The following is a 13,487-nucleotide window of genomic DNA, read 5'->3' as shown; positions in this document are numbered from 1 at the left end:
TCCACGAGTGACCACACGCGTAACCGCTGTGTCCACGAGTGACCACACACGTGACCGCTGTGTCCACTAATAACCACAGGCGTGACCGCTGTGTCCACGAGTGACCACACGCGTGACCGCTGTGTCCACGAATAACCACACGCGTGACCGCTGTGTCCACGAGTGACCACACGCGTGACCGCTGTGTCCACTAATAACCACACGCATAACTGTGTGTCCGCGAGTAACCACACGCATGACCGCTGTGTCCACGAGTGACCACACGTGTGACCGCTGTGTCCACTAATAACCACACGCATAACCGTGTGTCCGCGAGTAACCACATGCATGACCGCTGTGTCCACGAGTGACCACACGCGTAACCGTGTGTCCGCGAGTGACCACACACGTGACCGTTGTGTCCACGAGTAACCACACGCGTGACCGCTGTGTCCACTAATAACCACACGCATAACCGTGTGTCCGCGAGTGACCACACACGTGACCGTTGTGTCCACGAGTAACCACACACGTGACTGCTGTGTCCGCGAGTGACCACACGCGTGACCGCTGTGTCCGCGAGTGACCACACGCGTGACCGCTGTGTCCGCGAGTGACCACACGCGTAACCGTGTGTCCGCGAGTGACCACACGCGTGACCACTGTGTCCACGAGTAACCACACGCGTGACCGCTGTGTCCACGAGTGACCACACACATGACCGCTGTGTCCACTAATGACCACACGCGTAACCGTGTGTCCGCGAGTGACCACACGCGTGACCGCTGTGTCCACGAGTAACCACACGAGTGACCGCTGCGTCCACACATAAAGCTGATGTCTAGGTCACCCCTAGTTAGGAATCCCGTCCCGGAGTCTGGGAAAGGGCCGCAGATTACAAAGAACTGAGGCCGGAAAGGTCGTAACTCGAGCGTCTGACCGTCACCCGGAGCCCGCCGGATCAGCCCCGCGGAGATGTCCGCTTTACAAGGGAGCAGGTGTTGTTCTGGACTCGGGGCCACTGGGCCACCGTTGCGGTGGCGCTTCAGATGGAGCTGAAATCCCGGAACGGAAGGACATTTCCTGGTGACCAGCTGTGCACTGTTGGCACCAAATAATGACATTGTGACAAACAGAACAGGAAACTAGAGAGTGTCCGTGTCGTCTGCCGCTCAACCTGGGCTTTCTGATGAACCACTTTCCCCCACATGAGTCCCCTCCTTCCCACACCCACCCACCTGCGTTCTGCCTACAGGTCTGTAATCCAGACTGTCCTTTCAGGGGTCACTAGTGACTTGGCCGAAAATCCCTGGGTTATTGTAATGATTCCCCCCACACTCAGTCTAACCATTCATAGCACCTGCTCTGTGCCAGGGCCAGTGGACCCTGGGGATACAAGGATGAATAAGGTTCGGCCCGGCCCTGAAGGAGCTCCTCATCTGGGACGGAGGACAGACCAAACAAATGCAACCTCTTGGCGATGGCCGAGGAAGGGCAGGAAGGTCCAGTGCATGATCGGAAGAAAAACAAAATCCGTTAGACATCAAGCACACATAGCCGGAGTCCAGGAGAAGCACCGAAAGTGTTCTTTACTTGACCCCGGGTGCATTATTTATAGGGTAAGCCACTCTGTCTTGAATCTGTCTTGAAAGAACCTCTTCCTCTCTTCCCTCCAGTGAGTCCGACTGGGTCGGGCCGGTCATGTCAGCAGGTTGGACTTAGTATGGAGACTTGGATGTTGGTATGTGTCGTGGGTCAGGGGCAGCGCTGTTTAGGTCTTTCTGATCCTGCCTACAAAAGGAAGATTGAAGGACATGGTTCTTTCAGATCCAATCTCAGAGTGAACACCCTGCATGTATAAGATCGACTCTTGCTGGTAAGGACTATCTAATGACTGTCCCCGGGAGCATATTGTGCCATCAAGGCTGCTGTCCCTTTTCCCATCTAAGGTCTTCAGAGAAGACTTCAGTATATTTTCTTAGCTTCTGGTCAACATCCCTTAATGGGGGCAAATGGGGTAGTTAGCCTTATCCTGTCAAACAAGTCATTACCAAAAATGTGATACGTACAAGATAAAATGGAGGCACAAAGGAAGTAACACTGTAAGGGGAGGGGTAATAGCTAAGTAGGATTTTTTTTTTAAGAAGTTGGTCTTTTTATTTTTTTAAAAAAGATTTCATTTATTTATTTGACAGACAGAGATCACAGGTAGGCAGAGAGACAGGCAGAGAGAGAGGAGGAAGCAGGCTCCCCGCTGAGCAGACAGCCCGATGCGGGACTCGATCCCAGGACCCTGAGATCATGACCTGAGCCGAAGGCAGAGGCTTAACCCACTGAGCCACCCAGGCCCTCTTGCCCATTTTTTAATCGAGGTTTTTTTGTTGTTGTTTGGTTATAAGAGTTCTTGATATACTCTGGATATTAGCCCCTTATTAGATTAAATGGTTTGGAAATACGTCCTCCCATTCCAAAGTTTGCCTTTTTACTGCTGATTGTGTCACTTGATGCTTAGAAGCTTTAAATTTTGATGTAGTCCAATTTACCCATTTTTACTTTTGTTACCTGAGCTCTTGGTATCGTATCTAAGAAAGCACTGTAAAATCCAATGTCATGAAGCTTTCCCCCTGTTTTTTTCAAAGACTTTTTTAGTTTAGGTTCTGATAGTTAGGTCTTTGATCCATTTGGAGTTAATTTTTGTATCTAGTGTAAGATGAGGGTTTAACTTCATTCTTTTGCATGTAGATATTCAGTTTTCCAAACACCATTTGTTGAAGAGAATCTTCTTTCTTTGTTGAATGATCTTGGCACACTTAGTGGAGAGCATTTGACCATATACTGGAGGATTTATTTCTAGATTCTCTGTTCTCTTCCACTGGTCTATATGTCTGTCTCTATGCCAGTGCCACATTGTTTCGTTTACTATAGTGTTGTAACACATTTTGAAATCAAGAAGTATAAGACGTCTGGGGCACCTGGGTGGCTCAGTGGGTTAAGCCACTGCTTTCAGCTCAGGTCATGATCTCAGGGTCCGGGGATTGAGTCCCACATCGGGCTCTCTGCTCAGCAGGGAGCCTGCTTCCCTTCCTCTCTCTCTGCCTGCCTCTCTGCCTACTTGTGATCTCTCTATGTCAAATAAATAAATAAATAAATCTTTTAAAAAATAAAATAAAATAAAATAAAATAAATCATTTGGGGGCGCCTGGGTGGCTCGGTGGGTTAAGCCTCTGCCTTCGGCTCAGGTCAAGATCCCAGGGTCCTGGGATTGAGCCCCACATCGGGCTCTCTGCTCAGCAGGAGGCCTGCTTCCCTTTCTCTCTCTCTGCCTGCCTCTCTGCCTACTTGTGATCTCTCTCTCTGTCAAACAAATAAATAAAATCTTTAAAAAAAAAAAAAAAGAAGTATAAGACGTCCAACTTTGTTCTTTTTTATTTTGGCCATTTGGGATCTGTTGAGATTGCATATGAATTTAGGATAGATTTTTCCCTTTCTGCAAAAAATTGCACTGGGATTTTGATAGGGATTGCAATATATCTGAAGATTACTTGGGTTAGTATTGACATCCTAATAATCTTAAATCTCTAATCCATAAACACGGGGTGTCTCTCTATGTGTCTTCTTTAATTCTTCTCAGCAGCATTTTGTAGTTTTCAGTGTTCAGGTCTTTTGTCTCCTTGGTTAAATTTGCCAAGTGAGAATTTTCAAGGAGCACTATCTGGTAGAAATATCACGCACACCACAAACTCAGCCACGTGTAGTTTTCCAGTAGCCACATTAAAAAAGTAGAAAAAATAAATTTAATAGTTTCTTTAACCCAGTCTACCCAAAATATTATCTTTTCACTGTGTAATCAATATGAAGCTATTAAGACTTTTACACTTTTTCCCCACACTGTACCTTCAACATCCATTGTTTATAGTTATAGCAAAACACGTCTTAAAATTCGGGTTAGCCATGTGTCAAGTGCTTAAGAGCCACGTGTGTCTCCTGACTGTCATATTGAAGAGAGCAGTCTGGAAGGGTGAGTGGTTTATTAGACAAACATGGCAGAGGACATTCCAGGCAGAGAAAGTAGGGCAAGCAAAAGCCTTTTCATTTGGCATCTAGAGAAATGTCTGGAATGTCGGGGGTGCAAGCAGGGAGACAGTGGGACAGGAAGCTGAAATGTCATGCCGCGGGCATGCATCAAGGTAGACGGGTCTCGGGAATGTCTTGCGGGAAGAGTATGTGGCAGGGGAGAGGCCTTGGGAAGGTCTTATGCAGCATAACAATCTGATAAAGTTTGCATTAAGAAAGGCCACTCTGGAGAAAGTGTGGAGAATGACTGGACTGGTGGTAGAGAGAGGAAAGGCGGAAGGCAAGAGGCCCAGTGGGGCACTATTTTCAGAGTCTGCTCAAGTGATGGGGAGGATCTGAAGAAAGGCACAGGCACAGATCCCGGAGAAGAGGCGACCCCACGGAGACCGGCACCGAAGGACCAGTAGGGCCACATGCGTAATTGAGCATGAAAGAGAAGGAAAAAACCAGGGTTCTTCTGGCTCTCTGGATTTAGGACTCAAGTGAAAGACAGTGTCATTTATTGAGATACTAAATCTGTGCTTATGAGCATTTTTGTAAAATAGGGATAATAATACGTACTTTATAGCATTCTCGTGGCAACTAAGGATTAGCACAGAGTCTGGCGTGTAGGAGCCCATAAATGTTAACCCTCACCATCGCCATCATCGTTCTCGTCATCGTGTCGGAGACTGGGACTGAGGCAGCAAGAGCAAGTTAAAAAAAAGAAAAAGGAGGGGCGCCTGGGGGGCTCAGCGGGTGAAGCGACTGCCTTCGGCTCAGGTCATGATCTCAGGGTCCTGGGATCGAGCCCCGCATCGGGCTCTCTGCTCAGCAGGGAGCCTGCTTCCTCCTCTCGCTCTGCCTGCCTCTCTGCCTACTTGTGACCTCGCTTTCTATCAAATAAATAAATAAAATCTTAGGGAAAAAAAAGGAAGAGAAAGAAAATTAGTCTTCTTAGTTTGCTCTAGTCACAGAAGGGTCGGCTTCCCCTTTTCTAGATTAAATGGACTGGGAAAATTTCTCATTGAGATTTTATAGCAGTGAAGAGGGGGGCACCTGCTCCTATAAAATGAATGATTCTATTGCTCTGGATGTGATGGGTGTGAGGGCTTTTCCTTCAACAAATCCCCCAGCCTTTTTACTTTAGACTTCCCAGATTTCCGGAGCAGCCTTAACAGGGCTACAGTTCGGCAGGAAGACACTAGGTATGGGAGATGGCCAGGCCATCTGAGGGCCTTTACTTCCTAATTCTTAGTTAAGAGCATGAACTTCCCTTCTGGAAGCCAAGCCGTAAGCTCAGCCCCACGGACAGTGTGCGGCTTGTGCTCTCGGAGCTGAAGGTCCAGTCGGGAAGCCGGGGGGCGATCAAATACTGGAAGGAGGGACGCCGCAGACTTCAGCGAACGCTGCGGACGAGTCACTAGCCCGCTTTCAAGGCCCAGCCGCGTTAAGATTCCTGAGTATCTACGCCACATCCCCCCCACCAACATCTGGCTAAAAACAAGATGCACAAACCAAAGTGAACTTCTCTCCACTGTCTCTCTCCCTGCTGCGAAAGCCCGGCTCTCTGAGGCAAGTGAACAACCCTATTATTGCCGCAGAAGAAAGACAGTGTTGACGAGCTTTTCACCTGCTGTCTTGCAGCTCTCCAGTTCCTCCCCGCCCAACACCCGCCCCATTTTCTTCTATGATCCTTACTTTGATTTCCAAGGTCAGATCAACGTAGAGAAGCTCTTAACTTACTTCTCAGCATTAGCTGCGTGATTGTTTCTGTTTCAATGACCTCTTTCTCTCCCTGCTGCACCAGTGACCACAGGCCCCTCTTAAAAGGCAAAGGCCCCTGTTGTTCTCAGGCAGGGAGGGGGCATTTGTAAATAGAGTTCAGGAATGTCAAAGGGGTGACCCAGATTTGCAGCACCAGAGGAAAAACCCGAGTTCGTTGTTGAGTATCCTATGTGATCAAGCGTGGCCTATTCTTGGCGTGGGGAACAGGTGTGCAGAATGGTTATTTAATGGAACTACAGAGCATTATAGCGAGGAATTCACTACTTAAAGACCTCAAGGCCAAGCAAATGTATTTAGTCCAAGTCCTCAAATTAGAAAACCAATTTTTTAAATGCCTCCTTACTTATTTCCAACCAAGGGAAGTGCTGCATTGTTCTTTCTCCTGATTAGCAGTGAAATTAACTCTACAGAAGGAATAAAATATACCCAAATATAAATAGGCCCGAGTTGCTTCTGTCATCTTTCTTCAAAGCTTCGGTGCTTCGGGGCTTCCCCGAATGTTTTCCATTCCTTCTGAGGTGGTGCAGTTAATATACAAAGATGCTGTGGGAGAGGTAGATGGGTAACAGAGTTCCAGAGCTGGAAGTGAAACTAGGAATCATCTAACCCTACCCCCTCATTTTACAAACAGGGCTATGGAGGCAGAAAGCAGCGGCATTTGGCTCACAGGAAGTGGCAGGGAAGACACTGAAACTGTTTCTTGACTCTCAGACTGGTGCCATGAAAATGTTTACTGTGCCCACCAAGGGCTTCCCCTCCGGTGTAGGTAAGGGGTTGTCTCGGCTTATTCTCTAACCCCTCTTCTCCAAATTGCATGTTCCCTTGGTGGAACTAATCCAGGGGGTTCTGGTGGGGCTTCAAATCACTGTGTTCACACTAGGGCACAGCCAATTCCAGCCTCCTGTCCCTCTGAGCACAGAACTCAGCTGGTGAGCCTGAGGCCCACATGGAAACAACTGGAGTTCTTGTTGCGAACCTTAACTGGGTATTGTGAGAGGTTTCCTCTCCCCTTGATGGAACACAAGCAGAGGAGAGGTAGGCTTTGGGCTGCCAGGGGCCAACTTCCCCAGCACGTAAAGAGAACCTGCCTCAAAAGAAGCCAATACACAATGTTCAGTAAGTTTATCCATTTATCATAACCACATTCCTTGTTAACAGGTAATGCCTCTGCAAACTAATAGGAGGGAAAAGCACGAAATCAGAGAGCAGAATGCATTTTTGTTGTAGCAGTAGTTACTTGGGGAACAATGTGGTTTTGTGGAAGAAAAGTGCCCATTAGGCTGTGATCTGGGTTCAAATGTGGCTTCTACTGCTTCCCAGCTGCCCCCAGTAGCTGGAATGAAGAGCTTAGCTCCCTGGGCTGATATGAGGACTGAGGGGGAGCAAAGGACCCAGCTCCAGGAAAGGACACCCCTTTAGGGTGTCCAAGCAGCAAGCCCCAGGAGAGAACTCTTTGTGGACTTGATCTCTGCCTGTTAAAACTGACTTGTTCTCTCCCAAAGACTCCTTCAGGCAAAAAGGGTCAGGAAAGTCATGGGTTACTTGGAGACATAGCCAGTGGGAAAGGAAGTTACTGGTAGGAGATGCTGCTTTCCTTCTTTACTATGGAAGTCTGTTTTGATATTTAATTCCACAGTCTAGTCCTACAGTGGGGGAGTTCCTTTACTGGACAAAGTGCAAGATGAATGATTTCTCATCATTAACCAAATAAGCCTTAATGGTTCCCTTGAATTATATATTATACTCATTACCCGTTTACTTATCAAAAAAAAAAAAAGAGGAACTTTCCTCTTTTTTTTTTTTAAAGATTTTATTTATTTATTTGACAGAGAGAGATCTCAAATAGACAGAGAGGCAGGCAGAGAGAGAGAGAGAGGGAAGCAGGCTCCCTGCTGAGCAGAGAGCCCGATGCGGGACTCGATCCCAGGACCCTGAGATCATGACCCAAGCCGAAGGCAGCGGCTTAACCCACTGAGCCACCCAGGCGCCCCAGAACTTTCCTCTTTTAATCAAATTTGAATCCATTCCATTCCTATGGTAAGCTCTGTACTGGTTCATTTTATATCGTCTACCTGGAAACACTCACACACACCCCACACATTTGGACAGGATGTCTTCCTACTGAATTACATGAAGTCCTTTACAAATACCTACTGAGGTAAAGAAACTGTCAATAACAATGTGAAAACACTACTCTCTAGAGCTGGGAAGTGTAAATGCCTTTAAAGGTGTAACCCAGATAATGGTAGATGTTTGAGATACAAAGTTCATTAGGATTTACTTCATATAGACAAAATCCCAACGAACTCTTACATTTTTTTTGAAGTAGAAAGGTTTCTTCTATTTCACAAGGCTCCTGAAGCCATCCCCCTTCTGCCCATGTTTGCACCATGTGAACCCACTGATACACAAGAGGTGGTTTTAGAAAGGCCACAGGACCGGGAATTGGAAGACACAGCAGCAAAAGCAGGAACAGGCCTGCCCGATGAACGACTGCCTTCTAGGTCCGGGGACCGTCAGAACTCAGCTTCAAGGGAGTTGAGCACCACCGCACGAGAGATCTTGGACATTACCGAGTAATGAGGTCTCTGCACAGTCATCCCAGCTGTTTCTGACACCAACATTGTTTGCTAAATGAATACTTCAGCAGATCTCTGGAAACATGAATCCAGAATGCAAAAGCCACGTACCACAGGTCTACCAGAGCCTATTTCCGGGGCGCCTGGGAGCTCCGTCGGTTGGGTGCCCACTCTTGATTTTGGCTCAGATCATAATCTCAGGGTGGTGGGATGACTCTGGCCCCTTTTGGGGCTCCCGCTCAGCACGGCAGTCTGCTGGAGGTTCTCTCTCCCTCCCCCCGGCCCTCCACCCTGTGTCTCAAATAAATAAATAAATAAACAAATCTTTTTTAAAAAGGTCTATTCTCTTTTGCTAGATTTCATTACCTTTTCCAAGATTGATACCAATCACTTTAAAACCCACACATCCACTTCTCCCCGCGGGGCCCGAAGCGCAAACAGCTGGGAATGGAGGGACGGTAGTGTCTGACCCCCGCGAGGCTCGGGTGCGCGCTGTAGGCCCGGCCTCCGGGGCTGGAGCAGTGAGAGCCAGTGCGGCTTCTTGTCACCTATCTTGGTTGAGAGATTTGCCATATTCATCGGTCAGACCCAACAGTTCAGTCTTTCTGTGCATAAACAGTTGTGTCTCTGAGGCAGTCATTCGAGAGGCCACCGGGGACACGCTCAGCACGTGACGGACACCCAGAGACCCGCAGGGGCACTGCCTGGGAACGCCGCCACCACAGCAGGGGAATAAGGAGGGACACACGCATCCTTACGCGTGTGGGGACACAGATGTGTGTACACCGCTCGCAGAACCTTCAAGACTCTTCCAAATGACGTCACCACCGCAGCGCGAGAGGCGACAGGCGGCCTTGTGGTCACTCTTAGGCGAACCCAAGTTCAGCTCAGGAGACAAATGGTTATCAGGAAAGTCTTAGCCGGTCACCTCCCCTTCTCTACCTGTCAGGCAGGTGTTCATCAGGTGTTCATCGGGGCACATCTGGTTGCCAGGAGCTCTGCTCTTTCTGCCCTCCAGGGCACACGGAGTTTTCTGAACTGGGCTGCCAAGTCACGGGTGGAGGGCGGTGCCGCTTCCCCTGCTGCCACGCTACCCACATGTGCGGCTGCCTCCGGCGGCTGCGTGTCCGATTGCATGCAAGATCCTCCGACGGGGCCTGAGAACACGCAGGGCCGGAAGAGCAGGTGCCATCTGAAGCGGCATCTCCCAGAGGCCACACCTCCTGGCCCACAGCCAGCCCCACCTACCAGGTTCCCTCACACGCCTTTCCTGGTTTTAAAATTATGTCGGTGAAAGAATTAGAAAACACCAACATAAGGGCAAAACTGAGCAAATCAGGGATTCAGAAGAATGACCCGTCATGGCGCATGAAATAGTGGCAGGGGTACGGCTGGGACTTCCCCAACCTGAACAGATCGGGGCTTCGCACAAGATCCCTTCATACAGAGGTGCCCGACCTGCGCAGGTATACAGGGCAATGTCTTTGGAGTTGAAAATGTTAAAAACAGGCTCATTTATGAAATTAAGACCTTTTTTCTCTACTCTTATTAAAAGAAAACTTTTTTAAAGTTGTTCCTCTTTTCAAGAAAACAGACTATGCTCTTCCACAATCTCCCTTTATCTTCATACTTCGGACACAACACAGCATGTTGGTTCTGGCTCCTCTTACCCGTTTATGTGGAACTTCTCCAAGGTTATAAGCCACACGGGAGAAGGTCTCCACAGCGGGGGAAATATCTCAATGCTGTGTTGAAAAAGGAGAGAACACAGCGGCTCAGCCGTCAGGACGGTGTGTTTTTACGCTCGTCCTCGTAAAACCTTCGGGTTGACCAGGGCTCTGCTGCCACCTACTTGTTTGTCATCTTTTGGAAATTTGTTTTTTCATAAAAATTTGCCAATTATACCATTATCCTATCAGGGTAAACATAAAACACACCCTAACAATGAGGGCAAGGGATGAAAAAAGTTGCTAGCAGCCAACCTGCGGTCCGCATGGGGCCTGGGGCTGACCCCCCTGCTCAGAGTCCGGTCCCGGCGCCCGGCACACAGCAGCCACTCATTTCAGTGAGTCGCAGAAGTGACTCGGGTGCCTGCAGCCGCGGGGACTTAAGGCGGGGGCTGGGAGAGCACGCTCGTCCTGGGGTCCACCGGTCACACGTGCTATCATGGCCCTCCTCTAGTTATAAAACGATTCAGAGCTAAACACAGAATGACTCATTTTAAAGAGGGTTTTTATTTGGCAAACAGGCAACCCTCCGCAAAAGGAAACGAGAGGTTCTCGCAAACTGTTTCACTCAGCGGGTCAAAGCCTGACGAGCTACGAACTGCTCTTCCTCACTCACCGCTCTTACTGGAACCAGTCTAGCTCCCAGGCAAGCGGCTCCACGGTAGTTACGATGTTTACCTTCTAGCTGTCCAGCCTACTTACGTCAACTTCTATAATGCACCGGTGAAGACTTCTAGTGTCTGATTCTCAAGATTCTCTGGCGACCATCATCATTTGTTTACCACACTGTTTTTTTTTCCCTAAAGATTATATTTATTTCACAGAGAGAAAGACGGCAAGAGAGAGAACACAAGCAGGGGGAGTGTAAGGGGAAGAAGCCGGCATCCCGCTGAGCAGAGAGCCCGATGTAGGATTTGATCCCAGAACCCTGGGATCATGACCTGAGCCAAAGGCAGACGCTTAACCGACTGAGCCACCCGGGTGCTTCTGCCACACTGCTTGTTCTTAAGACAAACTGTAATAAAATCACTTGACAGAAAAACTGGCTGAAAAATGTCTGCCTTTGATTCTGGAGGTTGACAGAAATTAAAATTTTCCTTCTAAATTTACACTTCAGAGCTCTGGGTGACTTAAAAAGTGGACAAACAAATTTCTAAATGTAAAATGGAGATAATTTAATCTTAAAACTCAAACAGAGTATCGGAAACATTTATTAATACAAAAAAGTCCAATGCATTACACAGAACAAAAATGCTCGTTTTCCCAGTAGGTATTTAAAGCTAGTGATCCCACTCTTCATTAATCTTTGCTAAGATCTAGGTAGGAACCTTTAGATTTGGTTATTTGTTCAGAACTTGAGTGAAGCCAAAGACACAAAAATAGGGATTAAACTAAACTGTGAGCAGCTGTTTAAAAAAAAAGACTACATACCCATAAAATAGGATTACACACTTTAATCTGATTGACAAAGAGGAAGCAGGGAGGACATGAAGAAATTAGTTTTAGCTCTGCTTTATGCATAACCAGGTGCTCCTTTTCCAAAAAGTATACTGAGGTTCTAAAAACCACATTTAATTGGAATACTTCAGGAAAACACACCATGTGTAATCCAGGAAATACACTATCTGCAGAACAGGAAAATCATCATGGGCAGTAAAAGATTCAAACAAAAGAAAGCACCTGGGTTTTGGGCAGATCTAAGGTGAGTACATCTGCTCCTGGCTGGCTGCTATGGAAACATGCGAATGAAGACTGGTCCATACCTTGACATTTTTAAAATATGTTTCTTTGGAAAAATGGCAATATGGGCTGGGAGTGAAGACGTCCTTTTAGACACCCAGCTTATTGGCCTGGGTGAGGACGACTTTGAGAACCGGCATGAAAGCCGAGGTCTCGCTGAAGTTGCTGGTGCTGACTATGTGGGTGTGGATGGTCAGGCCTTCTGAGTAGTTGCGCGATTCGATGCTCCTTGCAATGTTGTGTAAACCACTGATGATCGTGGGTGAAAGCTGAAACAAAGGCAGAATCAGGAGAAAGAATTAAATTAAGAAAGACACTCCCATAAACCCTAATATTTAAAAGGAGACTGAAACAAATATTATAAAAAAAGCAAATAAATCATATAGCTTTTCTAGAAACAGTTTTTTGGATCAAGCAACTCTTGAAGCTATAAAGCAGAACCATGACAAGATGACGTATGTAAGGAAATTATTGCGGATTATGAACATGTATGAGTCAGTTAACTCTCTTTCTAGAAGCTCTCTTCCCCCAGCGGAAATGCTAATGTCTTTCTCCACTTAAGAGTGCTAATTCTTCAAATTCTTTAGATACAGGCTCATGCCTTTTAAAAAACTTCTCCCATTCATATGAAGGAATTTAAAGGGTTTTTTTGGAATTTGGTTCTTAATCATGCTATCTCTAAGTCAGGACCCAAAGCAGTCTAAAACCATGTCTGCAGCAGTGGTCTCAACCCTGTGGTCTACCTGCATTCGTAGGGCAACAGCTGTCATCATGTACTCAGCTCTTCAATTCTTAACTGCTCTTGGAATCTCACCGTCTCTTACAACCACAGTATCTGTAGTTTCCCCATGTCATTACTTGGATTATATGCCCATACTTTTGAGGGAAGAATTTATTTTGGATCAGCCCAGGGACCACAGCTCGTCCACTGTTACATCAACTTTCTCTGGTCTGGCTCGCATGACAGGAATGGTTATTGTTATTTTTTTTTTTTAAAGATTTTATTTATTTACTTGACAGAGATCACAAGTAGGCAGAGAGAGAGGGGAAGCAGGGTCCCCGCTGAGCAAAGAGCCCGATGCAGGGCTTGATCCCAAGATGCCAGGATCATGACCCAAGTTAAAAGCAGAGGCTTAACCCATTGAGCTATCTGGGCGCCCCCGGAATGGTTATTTTTATCTGATGGGACTGATGTGAGAGATGGAGCAGAGGAATGTTGAGATGCAAAAAATATAGCCACATATAAAATGAACAGAAGGCCAGTTACCTTAGGGCCAATACAAGCCAGATTACATTTCTACTCTTTGTTATAAGAAGAGTTAAAATTGCACTCCTATCACACACACACACACACACACACCCCTTCTCCTGTTCTTTCATCCCCAAAGTTAAATGACATTTATGATTCAGTTAGAGAAAGCCCATTCCACCACTGTCCTCACAATTTTGGTCCCAAGTACCCTCCACACAAGTGCTGATGACAGGTTTATTTACTAGCAACTAGGGCTAAATGATTATCATGAATACTTTTTCCCCACAAACTTACTGTCTGTTCCCTAAGTTTATCATACAGAAACTCCAAGCGTTTGCTGGCATCATCTAGCTTCCTCTTGGTTTGCTG

The 13,487-nt window shown here is 47.0% G+C and overlaps 1 protein-coding gene across 50 annotated transcripts in view; it reads right to left on the bottom strand.

The window, feature by feature from the left end:
• Window positions 1–11,276: 11,276 nt before the first annotated feature.
• Window positions 11,277–13,487, bottom strand: part of SEC31A (SEC31 homolog A, COPII coat complex component) — an 81,307-nt gene continuing 79,096 nt past the window's right edge. For all 50 annotated transcript variants that reach the window (XM_082726446.1, XM_082726458.1, XM_082726429.1 and 47 more), the window contains 2 exons: window positions 13,413–13,484; window positions 11,277–12,135 (listed from right to left, as the gene is read on the bottom strand). In XM_082726446.1, the coding sequence (XP_082582572.1) occupies window positions 11,956–12,135; window positions 13,413–13,484 (252 nt within the window). In that variant the 3' untranslated portion in view covers window positions 11,277–11,955. The remainder of the gene's footprint in view (window positions 12,136–13,412; window positions 13,485–13,487) is intronic.

This window comes from Mustela nivalis (genome assembly GCF_964662115.1).
Source record: "Mustela nivalis genome assembly, chromosome: 4".
In the NCBI taxonomy this organism is placed as follows: domain Eukaryota; kingdom Metazoa; phylum Chordata; class Mammalia; order Carnivora; family Mustelidae; genus Mustela; species Mustela nivalis.
The sequence above is the reverse complement of the archived record's forward strand: the minus strand, read 5'-3'. Positions and strand labels throughout refer to the sequence as shown.